This window comes from Typopeltis vanoorti, chromosome 13 (assembly GCF_054136105.1).
Source record: "Typopeltis vanoorti isolate ZY-2024b chromosome 13, IOZ_Tvanoo_1.0, whole genome shotgun sequence".
Lineage (NCBI taxonomy): Eukaryota > Metazoa > Arthropoda > Arachnida > Uropygi > Thelyphonidae > Typopeltis > Typopeltis vanoorti.
In genome coordinates, this window is record NC_143561.1 from 50,402,164 (window position 1) to 50,417,862 (window position 15,699).

Genomic DNA, 15,699 nt, shown 5'->3' on the forward strand with positions numbered 1-15,699 from the left:
GTATTATCACAAAGTTTGTGAACATCAACTCTATTTATATTTTATTGAGGAAAAAGGGGACTTATATACTACTTGCTTGTTATACCTTGGGTGATGACTGTTCCAGTTGTTCCTTAATCCTCTTAGTACAACTCAGAGGATTAAGTGTAACATTCCATGTAGATTTTGGAGAAATATGTCAATCCTATTAGATTTTCATCTTGTGCAAACAATTAGTCGAGTAACTTTACAAATGTAACTGGTTCCTCAAACCATGACCCTAGTTTCAAAATCTAGTGTGTGATATTTTCATTTGCACTGTTCAGGGGGAGGGGGTATTCACAGAATTGTTTTGCTATATACATTTTCAGCATTGCTGCTGTCTAATACACAGAATATGAGTTTAAATCCAGCTACACAGATATTTTACGACAGTCCTATCTACAAAAGGTTAAACCTACCTAACATTAGCTGGAATCTGTTTTCCAGAGACCAAATGGTACCAATTTTTTTACAAACTACTGCAGGATTCTAGTATGACGTAGCGATAGTGTTGAAGCATGGGCAATGACTGTTGATTTTCAGTGCCTGCTGAAAGACTACCAATCCACATACTGGAAGCCTGAAGTGTCTGAAAAAGTGGTGCAACATTTGTTCTCTAGAGGATAGAGAACAAATCTAGGCCAGGACTTCTAGGACTTCCTTCAGCTGGCGTCTGTGTTAGTCTTTGATGGCATTGAGGGTTTATACAACTTAGGAAAACTAACGGTAGAACTCACAGAATTCAAACAATAATACATGTTAGCATTTAGGATCACTAACTGGCAGTACCCGTCTGCTGTACTCTTTCCTAGAGATCATAAAAATCGCTGATAGCTCTCAACTGATTTTCAAATGTTAGAGATAAAAGACTTCTGCCTACTCTCTTTGGAAGAACATGACCAAGCTATAATAAATTTTGCGGACATGTATACTGCTATGCATTAAGGGAGGACCACTACCCATACTGGTTTCGACCTTTATTGAAGTCTCGTTAGTGGGAGCCAGGCCCAGAGTGGAGATACTAAGGCGGAAGCAATAGGAGAGGTCATCCTTACCTATAGGAGTTGCCAAAAGATGTGCCACTTTATTATTAAATTACTCTGGATTTAGAGAAAGATGTTGAAAGTTTATTTTTCACTTGGTTAGACTATAATAAATTTAGTTTAATCCTTTATCCAAGTGTGAGCAAACAAAGTTTGCACCGGAATATATATCTTCAGGACTGAGGTAAGGTAGTAAAACACCGGGCAACTTGCAGCAAAGGTGGATCAAGCTCTCAACTCCTTGTCTCAGTATCTCCCATAATGCACAGCACATCTCCTTGTGGACATGTATACTGCTATGCATTAAGGGAGAGCCACTACCCATATCGGTTTCGACCTTTATTGAGGTCTCGTCAGTGGGAGCCACACCTTTTGGCAACTTCTATAGGTAAGGATGACCTCTCCTATTGCTTCTGCCTTAGTATCTCCACTCTTGGCTTGGCTTCCACTGACGAGACCTCAATAAAGGTCGAAACCGGATAAAGGATTAAACTAAATTTATTGTAGTCTAACCAAGTGAAAAATAAACTTTCAACAATGAACAAGCTAGTGGGTTTGGATTTTTTTTTAAATGAAATATCATAATAATGATCATAATAATAATAAAGCTTAATAGAAATGTATGCATTTTAAAACATTGTCAAAAGATTAAATCATTAATCATCACAACATAATTAATGGATATATGTGATTATCTTTAGAGGCCTGAAGTGGCTTGAAAGTTTCATGTTTGTCCTTCTCTAGAGCAGAGTTTTTAAGCAAGGTTAAAAAAAAAAAAAAAAAAAAAAAAAAAAAAAAAAAAAAAAAAGCAGGAATAATATTCTAAAAAATCATAAAAATTAATAAAAATAGAAAAAAAAAATGTAAGTACTAAATGGAATCCAAACTCAGACCTTTCCAACCTAAGGGCATCACTGATGCAGACTGAGAATGAGCTACAGAGGCTTTGTCGTTTATAATAGCATCAATGCCATTATAAAAGAAACTCACACTAGCAAACCTCCCCCTATAACAAAACCATGCCTTTCATTCCCAAGAAGATCATTATGGAGAGTTGACTATATTTTCGATTATTATCTGTAAATAAGGCTTTTTTTCCATATTATTAGTAAGTAATCACCCAGATTTCAAAAGCAGATGCTGTTATTTCAGAAATATGATGTTTGAAACAGCAAAAAACTTACATAATTGCAGTCTACTCATTTATTACATTTGTCGTATTTCACAGATAGCCAATATGGAAACAGCATTAACAAAAATCATGGGTATTTCGAATAAGGGTCAAAGAAAAGCAATATGAATTTTTATCCTTTCTGACTAAAGCCAATAATAATAATAATAAAAAAGAAAAACAAGTCTGATTTTTTAAATATTTTTCATACACACCTGGATTGATTCCATGCTCAGCACAAAGTTTTTTCCAAAATTCAAATCCAACTATATATAAAAAAGCCAAAACATTAAATATTAGCATATTTCACACCACACCACAATATAGTATTTAATTTTAAAATTCTATATTATTATTATTATATACAATAGGAAACCAATTTCTTTGTTTTGTTTAATAATGTCACATTTTTCGTGTAATAAAATATACTTGTATATTTGTTTTTTCTCCCCCTGCCTGCATTTTTAAAAAGTGCATAGGTGTGTGGGGGGGAGAGTTTAAAAGAAATGAGAAACAGAAATAACAAACAACAGATAAATATCGAACTTAAGCAACCTTGTTATTATAACTGGCCTGAAGAATTTCACTTCCGAACATTTTTTTCTGATGGAGATAGAAAATACTCAAAATAAAACAATGGGGGAAGGGATAAACATTGGAATACATGCTAAACTGACATTTGCCTAGCATCTCACTTTTCCTAGTTCTATGGTTTGTTACTGATGAGTAACTTGGTTCCAGAAAGTATTAGAAAACATGCATTCATAAATGATAATAATAATAACAATTATATCTGCAAATATTTTAGTGTGAAACTAGCAGGCGTTATTTGTACACAAGGACATTCATAAGGCAAATGTGAATGTGCTTGTGCACTGATGATAGCCTGATAACATTCCAAACAATGGAGTGTTATTCCTTTTTTTTTTTTATTTATTTATTTTACATGTGTTCTTGAGTGTTGCTGCTAATTTTCTGGATACCAAAACCAAATGAACAGAAAAATTCGAAGTTTTTTTTCCCCACTTGGTTAGACTATAATAAACTTAGTTTAATCCTTAATCCAAGTGTAAGCAAACAAAGTTTGCGCCTGAAGTATCTTCAGGACTGAGGCAACTCGTGGTAAAGGTAGACCAAGCTCTCATCACTCCTTGTCTTAGTATCTCCCATAATGCAAAGCACATCTCCTTGCGGACATGTATAATGCTATGCATTAAGGGAAGGGCTACTACCCAGACCGGTTTCGACCTTTATTGAGGTCTCGTCAGTGAGAGGCAGACCCAGAGGTGGTGATACCAAGATGGAAGCAATAGGAGAGGTCATATTTACCTATAGGAGTTGCCAAAAGGTGTCTCACCTTATTATTAAATTACTCTGGATTTAGAGAAAGATGTTGGAAGTTTTTCCCGTAAATTTATTAGACTAAGATGTTGTTTTACTAGTAAACATGTTTACTAGTAAAGATTATGTAATGTGGTAGTAAATTTTTAATAGTTTCAGTCAGCTAGGTGGTTACTTGACTAAATAAATTCATAGTTCTCTCTCTCTCTCTTTTTTAAATTGTGTTTAGTAGGATTATAATATAATACCTGTGTCTGTGAGTAACCAATTCATATTCTCTAAATTCCATTTTTGATCAGTTATAACTGTTGCATTCCCATTATCAGAGAAAAATTCAAACATCCTCGTTGTTTGTCAGTGAACAAACCTGAACAAACAACATAAATAAATTTCATTTCTGAAACTGAAGAGTGGAATCGCCTTCCTTTTCTCAACTTCCATTGGGTGGTCTTTTTCTGTTTATTGAAAAATGCCACACAGGAGAGTACATTCATGTAGATTCCAGTCACCACATCTATAAGCCTTATCCATTAAAAAAATCTTACATAATAACTTAGCAATAAAGAAGAAACACTGACTATAGTTTGACAACAGTCATCATGTACAACCAAAGATTTCAGAAAAAAATTGGGAGAGACTATGAAAGTGGAACTTCAGAGTATCTTTCACTCCCATCCCCTCCTCCCGTCCATACACACTAGTCCACTTGGAAGTAGACTACACACAATTTCCAACACCTCCATTCCATACATAGGAAAAACAAGAAATATCTGGTTGAAAGTTTTTCACTTGGTTATACTATAAATTAAAGATGGCAAGAAAATTAATAAAAATAGAAAAAAAATTTGAGTACTAAACGGAATCCTAACTCAGATCTTTCCAACCTAAGGGAATCACTGATGCAGACTGAGCTACAAAGGCTTTGTAGTTTATATTATATTATTTGAATAAAGGATGAAAGCAGGAATGTAATTTCTTGCCCTCTTTAATTTATAGAAATTACATTCTTGCTTTCATACTTTAACCAAGTGTAAGCCAACAAAGTCGGCACATGAAGTAATTTCATGACTGGACTACTTGTATATTATTATTACGTGACAGCTCCAGGGAGTCTAAAGACTCATTGAGGGAGGGTACCTACTCTACAACTCTGTCTCCATCCCTCAATCCACCAACTACAACGAATTGTAATTACCATCATCATCTACACTAATGCCATCTACCGTCCACAACCACTAGTAGTTTCACAGACAATCACAAACTTCCATGCCCATGGAAGTTTGGGATTTAAACCCGCAGCCTTTCGGCTGTAGAGCAGATACGCTAACCACTCAGCCAACCAGGCCGGCAATATAGAGGCTAATGACCTCACATCAACTGCCTTGCTATCCAACATGTATAATGCTATGGATTATGTCATACCCCCTGATGAGACCTCAATAAAGGTCGAAACTGGTCTGGGTAGTGGGCATTCCCATAATCTTTACACTTGAATAAAGGATGAAACCAAAAATATAATTTCTTGGCATCTTCAATTTAACGAACTATCTCAATAAGACAAGACATATGCAAAAGACACATCAGATACCTATAACCAGGAAAATCAGATTTGTTGAACCATGTCACTGACACTAACCACACAACTGGCTGGTATGAAAGAAAGTTTAATGAAGTATGTGAGACCATTATCAACTTTTCCGATGTTAATAAACATAATGGCTTTAAGATTTCAAGAATTTGGTCAGCTGTGATCCAGCTTAATCCTTCACCACTGCTCCATATATCACCAAGCTCCAGTCAGCATAACTTGAGAAGTGTCCAAGATTTTCATCAAGATTGCAGGCCATTAGGACAGTAAATATCATCTTCAACAGTATACTAGTCAACAGGGTGCTCAAAATTAACTTTGTTACAGGCTCTCTTAATCAAAGTAATCCCAGAAACACTTTACAGGGTTCAAATCTGGCAGAAAATTCAGCAGCCATGGTAACATCTGGAAGCCATTATGTTTCAGTAACTTACTCTTGCATGATAACAGCAATGTGGAATGGCACATCATCAAACAGGAACACCTATACCATCTGGGAAGGCAACCACCATGAAGGGAGGTGATCAGCCGCAATGATCACCTTCCTACCTGTTACTGCTAGTGATTAACAAAGGGGTGATTATTCTCCCAGGTTTTCAGCTAATTCTCAAGATACCATGTTAAGTGTTATAATTTTTTCTAAAAAGAATTTTTATTAACTGAATTGTAGCTTAATCAGTAAGTCTTTTACAATTGAAGTCAGATGTCATTTAATTCATGACAAGTAACAGTATACTGGTTTGGATCCTTCCAAATGGATAAATCCTATCACATGTCTTGCTCCCTACCTACATGCCACAGATGGAATTGAGATTCATCCGAAAAAGCAGCCCCCCCCCACTTCAACTAGTCACTGGTTAGGCATAAGAATGAGTACCTTGATAGGATGCCTACTTTGGAGGTCCATACAGAGAAAGTGTGGTCTGGTTATGGCATTGGAAAAAATAGCATTCATTCCCTGGTTAAATTCATGATCAGCTACAGTTTAAACAATTTCATTATAGACATTAATGTGGCATGGGTGCCCATAATGACCCACTGTTCTGTCCAGTATCACTCCCCTTTTAGAACATTTTAACTACAGCACGCTTTGTGAACAGCCTACAGTATTGGCAGTTTCTTGGATACTGCCACTCTTCAATTAGTATCCTAGAATCCTGCCTTTTAGAATTGCAACTTCAAATGAAAACTATATCACACATCTCTAGTATCACATATACTGGCTTTTACTATGATATGAATGACAAGTGGTCAGGTTGAGTGGCTGGTTGTGAAATTACAAGAAACCTCCATGTTGCCAAGAAGGCAACATGGAGGCTGAATTGTTGAGTGTAATCATTTTTTTTGCTAATAAATTTTTATTCACTGGATTGTAACTTAATCAGCAAATATTTTACAATGGATGTTGGATGTCATTTAATGCATTAAAAGTAACTTCTGCCAGTATGCTTGTTTGGATCCTTCCAGATATATAAATCTCATCCCAAGTCCCACTTTCTACTTTAAAGAAACTGTGATTCAGTTGTTTCAATCAAAATAGCTTGTTTTTAAATGGTTTTTATCCAGTAATGTTTTGCAAAACAATACCAGGGGACGAATCTGCAGCGGAAGAGAAGAGAAGTTTTTGTTATTTTGTATAGTTAAATATAGTTTATATTTGCAGTATAGCATAAGTAAATTAGCTTACAGTAGAGAGTATAACATAGTATTTAGTTGTAGTAATATTTAGTATTCAGCATTTAGTTGTAGTTGTTCTAGAGGGAGGGGGGGGGAGAGAGAGAGAGAGAGGTATGGGAATGATAGAAGGGTAGAGAATATGAGCAGTAGAAGAGAGGGAATGATAGAGAGAGAGAGAAAGAGATGTATGGGAAGGATAGAAGAGGAGAGAATAGAAACAGTAGAAGAGAGGGAATGAGAGAGAGTTATGGGAATGATAGAAGAGGAGAGAATGAAAACAGTCAGAGAGAAGAAGTGAGAAGAATGAGAGGGAGTGCTGGAACCAGGGATAGAGTGATGCCAGGACAGCAGGAAAGTAGGGGAATACTGAAAGGGTTAAAGGAGAGAGTGAGGGATGCAGATGAGCAATCAAGGAACAGAGTGGTAAGAGGTGTACGGAGACTCGATGATCCGTGGTGTGCAAGATAGGATGCCAGAGCAGTGTTTGCCTGGAGGAATGATAGAAAGTGCGGCTATGGCAATTAAGCAGGGTGAAAGGTTGGATAAAATGATTATGATGGTGGGCACAAATGACTTGAGAGGCAGTGTAAATCGAGTGGTGAGAGAGCTGAGATTCATGCTTGAGGTTGTACAAAAGAAAACGCAGAGAGAAAAGATAGTGTGTGTGTATTACCCAGGTATGATAATGAGGAGCTCAGCAGAAGAGCAGTAATAATGAATATCATAATAGCCAGAACGTGTCAGAAGAGAGGATTGGAATACGTGGATGCTTGGAGGGCATTTGAGGACAGAAAGGAAATGTATGCAAGAGACCGCTTGCATTTGAATGAGGAAGGACGTAGATATCTGGAGAGATTGCTGTTTTCTGAAAGAGTCGGTATGTCAATGCAGGAAAACTAGAGTTCCTAGGGTGCTTGGAAGAAGGGGAACGACATCAGGAAACACTGAGGCCAGTGGAGTCTGGAGGAGATAATGATAAATATAGAAGCAGTGACATTTTTATGCTTTATACTAATGCCAGTGAATTCGAAATAAAGGAGATGAATTAGCGGGCTGATAGCATCAGCCTGGCCAAAGATTATTAGGATCACCGAGACGTGGTTGACGGAAGATGATATAATAACAGAAATAGAAGTAGCAGAGTACAGCATTTTTCGGCAGGATAGGAGGGGGAAACGTGGTGATGGAGTACTGCTTATGATAAGTCATGACTTATGTCATCTAATCCTCACACCATATGTCTTCCAATGGTTTTGGAAGCATATGGTGTGAGGTAGAGGTGGGCAAGACAGGATATTTAGTGGGGTGCTGCTACGAGCCAAGGAGTACAGAGGATGGGGAGCAGGAAATGTTTTAGGCAGTTGAGCTTGGCAAGTGAAAGAAGAATGATTGTTATGGGAAATTTTAACTACAGCAGTATAAGCTGGGAAGAGGAAAATGCATGCAGTAATAACGGAATGGAATTTCTAGAATTCTTGAGGGACAAATGTCTTAGGCAAGTTGTAATAGAGGGAACAAGAGTTTTGGATTTGATCATAGCATCAGAAGATCTGATAATAACTGAGATGATATCTCTTCCCCCAGTTAGAGAGAGTGACCATGTGGTTTTGACATCAAACATGAAGAGACATGCAGAAGTATCAAAGAAAATGGAACATATGTGGAATTATAAAGTGGGTGATTATAATAGTCTTAGATATCAACTTGGGGCAGTTCCATGGAGGGCAGAATTGGAAGGCCAGGATATCATAATATCACCAGGATAGTAAGCTGTATTCCATGAGTGAAGAAGTGGACACAATTTGGTGTAAAGTGAATGACAAACAATATCAGACAGGAACTGCAGGTGAAAAAAGGATTATGGAAGAGATATAAGGAGAAGAGTGGAGAGCAGCTGCATGAAGAATATAAGACTCAGGCCAGAGAGTGACTAAATATGGCGAGGAAGGCAAAACTGGAATATGAGAAAAGATTGGCACCAAGATCCAAAGAAAATCCTATGGAATTTTTAGCTATGTGGCCAGTAGGAGGAGAAATGATTGTGGAAGAATGACATTGTGAAATAAAAATGGGAATAGAGTGACTGATGCAGAGGACGTAGTGGAGTTGTTCGATGAGCACTTTATTGAGGTACTGCATCCTGGAGAAGAACGTTTTAATACTAGAGGGGGAGGTAGGGCTGGTTTGAGGTTTAGAGGTGCAAGAGGAGAGTGTGTTCCAAATATTGAGTACCCTGGTTGTCATTAAAGCTGTGTGACTGGATAGTATTTCACAATGAATTTTTAGAGAATGTGCTAAACAACTGACAGCTCATTTCAATGAAAGTCTTGCTATGGGAAAGGTACCCAAGGAATGGAAGGAAGGTAAGATAGTGCCATTGCATAGGGGGTGATAGAGGACTGGAAGTGTCTAATTATTGGTCAGTTTGTGTGTAATCAGTAGTTGTTAAGGTATTGGAGAAATTAGTGAGGGACCATATACAGTGTTGGGCAGATGAGGGTAATGTTATCTGTGAAAATCAACATGAATTTGTTAAGGGGTGCTCTTGCTTAAGTAATATGACTGCCTTTTATAATAAAGTAACAAGAGCAGTTGATGAGAGAAAGGCATGCACTGCCATTTTTTGGATTTTGCCAAGGCATTTGACAGGGTGCCACATGATAAGCTGATATTTAAGTTACAGAACATCGGTTTTAGATGTTGGGTTAGTCAACTGGATTCAGGATTGGCTGTCTAATAGGTATCAGAGTTGTGTATGGTGGGGCAATATTAAGTAAGCAGAAGGTTACAAGTGGGGTTCCACAGGGCTCAGTACTGGGACCTGTATTGTTTAACCTTTATATCAATGGATTGCAAAGGGATATTCAGTTGTTTGCAGATGATGTGAAGCTAGGAAGGGTTATTAGTAATAGTACAGATATGGCAGCCCTGCAAGAGGATTTGAATAAACTAGACAGATGGGCAAATGAAGTCTTGAAGTTTGGGATACATCGATGGGAGGCTGCATACTCGATTGGAGGAGCTGTACTGGAGGAAGTAGGGGAGATAAGAGATCTGGGAGTGATGATCAATAGAAAATTGAAATTCAGGGGCCATATTGTAAAGGTGGTGAAGGTAACCCAGAGGATTGCTGCAATACTAAGAAGGATGCTGACTTGCAGAGATAGAAGAGTTATCATTCCATTGTATAAGACCCTGATCAGACCACACTTAGACTATTGTTCTCGAATTTGGTCCCCAGGATTTGAAGGGAATAAATTAACTGTGGAAAGGGTGTAGAGGTGGATAACAAAGATGGTTTCAGGACTGTACAATTTAATTATGAGGATCGGCTGAGGGAATGTGGACTGCAGAGTTTGGTGGTTAGAAGAAGGGAGAGGTGATATTATCAAGACTTTTAAACTGTGGAGAGGGACTGGGGAGTTCTTTCACTTGGTGGAGCAGCGGGAAGGAGTGATGACAAGGGGTCATCCTTGGAAAATCCGAAAGGAAGCTGTGAGCAAGAGGGTGAAGAGTGGTTTTTTTTGCATGGAGGGTGGGGAACCATGGAATGCATTGCCTGATAGAGTGGTGAGAGCAAGAACAGTCAACAAGTGGTATGATAGACTTTGTATTTCCTAGGAAGGACCTCCCATGATGAGTCACTTGACTCCATGGAGGCCTGAATAATAATAAAATTATTCTCTGATATTTTACTTCATAGTGTGATACTATTTTTAGAATAAGAACAGCAAATTAAGTATATATTGGTGGTTAGATACAGTTATGCTTAATAAACATTTATTAAGCATAAATGTATTGCACAAGTATATACAAAAATAAGTAAACCACAAAAAGAAAGGATAAATAAAATGTAAATTTTCTTAAATAACTAAGCATATCTGCATACTAGGTAAATGTATCCAAAATTATTGAACATAACAAATTTCTAAATGTACTGCATCCATATGTCACATCACTGTTAATAAAGATACCAAATGCCAGTAACCCTTCCATTGCATATCATCCCCTCCCACCCCCAAATGAGTTCTAGTTTTATCTTATGTGAGTAAAGACTTTATTTATCTACCAAGATTTCAGTCCATCTGAGACAACTGAGAATGGCCTCAAATGCTTGATCAAAATATTAGTAGTAACGAAACTGATTTTTTAGTTATGTAAGATAACATATTTAATATAATTAAGTTAATATACACAATATAATCACTATGGATTTTTAACTTGTAATTTTTAATTAATGATAAAATTAGATATAACGTATTGCTTGTATTTCTCACCTTAATTGTGGTACTGAAACATCAGCTAAAGATAAAGCTGACCTCTTGGAATCATTTTTCTCCTCCAAATCCTGCCGAAATGACTTAAGCAAATCACATACTTCCTTTACTTGAAAGGTTGCATTTCATGTCTCCTGTGGGCATCAGAAGAATCCTGAACAATCTGAATATCAAAAACGTTTCTAGTCCTAATGGAATACTACATCACTTGAGCACAGTTGGTGGTATTCCATTAGGACTAGAAACTTTTTTGATATTTAGATTGTTCAGGATTGAACTGACATGCTCTTCATCATCTATACCCTATGTTATACTCAGCTGGCATTCACCTTACAGCATGGAAGCCAATTCCAAAAAAGTGATGTGTCTACTATTAAACTTAATGATCTATTGCTCTCACCTACATGGTGTCTAAAGTAATGAAGATGTCATCAACAGTCTCAACTTCTTCAGCACCTAGAGAACTATCAACTAATCAGTGACTCCAATAAGGACTTCACTAATGAATTCACACAGCAGCAGATCTCCTTGCCTACATTACCCGCCTCTTCTGGGCACATGCCATGGAAAAGAGAAACAGTTGCTTTACATTTCCAAGGCATTTGATTGGGTTTGGCACAGAGCACTTCTCAGTAAATTGCCATCTTATGGTCTGAATTCTCTTCATAAACGGACAGCCCGTTCTTTTTGTCCAATCATGTCAGATAACACTTTGCACCATTACACTATATGTAATGGTGCAAAGTGCTATATCTCTCTCTTCATATTTTCTTTTTAATGCAGGTGTTCCTCAGAGCTCTGTTATTTTCCAAGCTGTCTTTCTCATATACACAGTTTTATACACCTCTTCCTTCACAGTTTTACTGATGATAGCATTCTCTACCCATAAACCTTGCAGTGCTCAAACATCTCAAGCTTTCAATAAGTATCCTACACACTGAACTCCACACAATCCATCCATCTGGTGTCCTGTCCCAAATGGAAGGATCCATCTATTATATTCGATCTGACTATCTGTATGCAAGTTATTCTTCAGCTACCGCTGGGGAAAGATTTTATTGAAATTCAGTATTTTGAATTTATAAAATCATATAGTGCCACCTCCTTTCTATTTAAATCAGAATATTTAGATGAAAAACATTTGATAAAACATTCTAAAATTATAAAAAACATGTTATGGCTCATGTTGGAACATGGAATTCAGTAATATTTGCTATTTTGATAGATGCTTCACTCAACTCAATTTTGGACGTATTTGAATATTTATTTGCAAAATGGCAGTAATAACTATCTGTCTGGATGAACAGAAGTTAAAACTTGGCATTTAATATATCAACCGAAAGTTGCTGCATTATCTCAATTTTGGTTTCAGTCAGTTCAACACAAGAAATAGCCATAATACATGATTAAGACGGAAAAAATTAGCTCATCTGCTGATAAAAAAAAAGAAGCTGACATCCTTATATGTTATGAAAACAGCAAAACATAAAATATGAGAAATTATATATATATCAAACACAAGAAGGTAACGAAATGTATAACACACTGGCATCACGTAAAAGTTAAAAGGAGAAGGAACCAACTGATATTTTTTTGAAAGGATGGAGTTTGCACTTGTTGGTGAAGATTTTGTGAGGAAGAGTATGTCAAAAAATAGGACAAATGGAATGGAAGAGGAGAAACAAAAGAATGCAAAAAGCTGGGGAAAATGATGGATGTTAGTTCAGCGATGCAGCGTCCATATAGGAGAATATACGGCTGAAACGGGTGGTGCGGTAAGTGAAGCAGAAGTCAGTGTAACTAGGAGAGTACAACATTGATAAGGTCTGCACAGCAACAAGAATTATTAAGGAAAATTTCAACTCTTCCTTGTAATTTTTTTTTAACTTTTTTCATTATAGATTCCATAAAATTTCAGAATTTATTTACATTTTATTAATAACGAGTGGCAGTTGTTAAGCTGAAATTCACTAGTAAACACATAATATTGAACTCACTTTGATTTCCACATTGTCCAAGTTGTAGCATAATCATTTCTCGTGGCATCGTGATTATTTGTAATTATATAGGTATATATAGAGACTAACAAAGGCGTTAAAAAATGCGCAATGCTAAAATTATCTGCAATCTAATAATCACTAACTACCACCAAGCAGACAGCAACCAACACATGTTAACTTACTCTAAAAAAAATCAATTTCCTCAGCATTCATACACAAACGGATCTGACAAACAGAGAATGAATTTCGCGCCATATATTATCGCCCAAAGGAGCAAAGATTGCAAATTTGTAACATAAATTTACATTAACTTTGTTAAAGTTAGTTAATATTATTATTATGTTAAAGGAAGTTTTTTATTAACATCTTTTAACTAAAATTTTTTAAAAACTTTAATAAAGTTTTAAAGACAATTAAAGTTGAACAACTTTTACAGGTGAAATGTAGACTCATATATAAAAATAAATAAAAAATTACAGATAGGTATAGAATGTATTATTATTATTATTATTATTATTATTATTATTATTATTATTATTATTATTATTATTATTATTATTATTATTTTAACGGTGTCTCCATGGAGTCAAAAGACTCATCGCAGGAGACCCGACATCGACACACTAACCATTATTTACACAATACCTGTCATACCTCTCCTTAAATTCATTCACAGTTGAAGCATTCACAACCACCTCTGGCAAAGCATTCCACCCATTCACAACCCTCCAAGTAAAACATCTAGTCCTAACACCCTTGTTAACCACACTCTTACACAATCTCCAGGGATGGCCCCTCGTTCTCTCACATCCTGCACTGGTCTTAAGAATATCATCAGTATCAATCCTGTAAAATCCGTTTAACAATTTAAATACCTCTATCATATCTCCTCTCCCACGTCTATCAGCTAGTTTTTGGAGCCCACAGATCTTCAATCTATCCTCATAGGGAACACCCCACAGACCTGCAACAATCTTTGTAACCCGCCTCTGAATCCTCTCCACCACTACCGCATCACCAAGAAATCCTGGCGACCAGATCTGTGCACAGTAGTCCAAATGCGGCCTTATTAATGCCTTATAGAGTGGAACAATAACTTCCCTATCCCTGCTTGTTAGTGTGTTCCTCAACAACCATGTAATTTGATGTGATGTTTTGGCAATCTTTGCAATATGCCCTTTAAACCTAAGTTCTCTGTCCACAATAACTCCCAAGTTATTGTCTCTTGTCTCATCAACTTCCTGCAGTTCGGTTCTGTTAATATAGTAAACAGCATGCGATGTCATCCTCCCAAAGTGCACCACCTTACACTTAGCCACGTTGAACTGACAGCCATTTACCTCAGTCCATACCGTCAGCCTATTTAAGTCATCCTGTAAAATATCCACATCATTTGAATTGATTATCGCACTTCCCAATTTTGCATCATCAGCAAAAAAAAAGTGGATATTTCCATTCAAGGTATTTCCAATATCATTGATGTACAAATTAAACAATAGAGGACCAAGAACTGAGCCCTGAGGTACACTACTAGTCACTTGCCTTTTCTTGGACTCAGCCCCTCCGTAAACCACTCTTTCATATCTGTCCGCCAGCCATCCTTTAATCCAAATCACCATCTTCGGATCCAAACCCATTTGCTCTAATTTATGTAACAGAGTTCCATGTGGAATCCTGTCGAAAGCCATTGTAAAGTCAAGCGGTATCACTGAGTAAGGATTTCCTTTATCCAACTCCACTATTACTTTATTATAGAAAGTAAGCAAATTACTTAGGCAAGATCTACCCCTGCACAAAACCATGTTGCCCCTTATAATGTATCATATTGCTGTCCACCCAGTCCTAAATTCTAATTTTAACCAATTTCTCCAAAATCTTAACCACCACTCCAAATATATTGATTGGTCTATAATTTGCAACCTCAGTCTTAGAGCCTCCCTTGTGCAATGGAACTATTTTCCCCTCTTTCCACTCTATTGGCACTTTACCAGAACTGAGGCTTAAATTAAACATTCTGGTTAGAGGAGTTGCTAATTCTCTTGCACATTCTCGTAACACATGGGCCGATATGCCATCTAACCCAATGGCAGTGTTAGCGTTAAGGTTCTTTAATATATTAAGCACCTCAATTTTATCTATCTCTATACTCTCATCAGTCGATGGCACATCTGACACTGCACTATCAGTGCGAAGATGGTACACTTTTGCGAAATGATCACTAAGTAACTCAATTATTTGATTAGCTTCAGTAATTTCCCAACCATCAACACTTTTTAAAGTGATCTTTCCATGGATGTTCTTCCTTTTACTAGCCACATAGCGAAAGAACTCTTTAGGGTTTCTTTTGGATTCATCAGATAGGTATAGAATGAATGAATATATTGTTCATTGGAACGCTCATCACCTATTTCTTTATACGTCCTCCACAACTTTTGCTTTATCTGCAACTCCTGTTTAATAGTTAATAGTATTATTCATCCATTTTACTCCTATTTGATTTCTCCTTCTGACTCTGGGAATACAGTCTGATACAGCTTTCTTCAAATACTCCTTGAGAATCTCCCACGCACCATCAACATCT

General features: G+C 36.8%; 1 protein-coding gene across 2 annotated transcripts in view; it reads right to left on the reverse strand.

Annotated features, from left to right (window-relative positions):
* The window catches only part of LOC150100142 (tubulin gamma-1 chain), a 78,272-nt gene extending 64,982 nt beyond the window's left edge, over window positions 1–13,290 (reverse strand). The window contains exons 1-2 of one of the 2 annotated variants that reach the window (XM_090403277.1): window positions 13,116–13,290; window positions 2,451–2,501 (exon numbers count right to left, since the gene is read on the reverse strand). In XM_090403277.1, coding sequence (XP_090259403.1) covers window positions 2,451–2,501; window positions 13,116–13,164 — 100 coding nt within the window. In that variant the 5' untranslated portion in view covers window positions 13,165–13,290. The remainder of the gene's footprint in view (window positions 1–2,450; window positions 2,502–13,115) is intronic. The other variant, XM_090403278.1, reaches the window with a different exon arrangement.
* Between the last annotated feature and the right edge of the window lie 2,409 nt (window positions 13,291–15,699).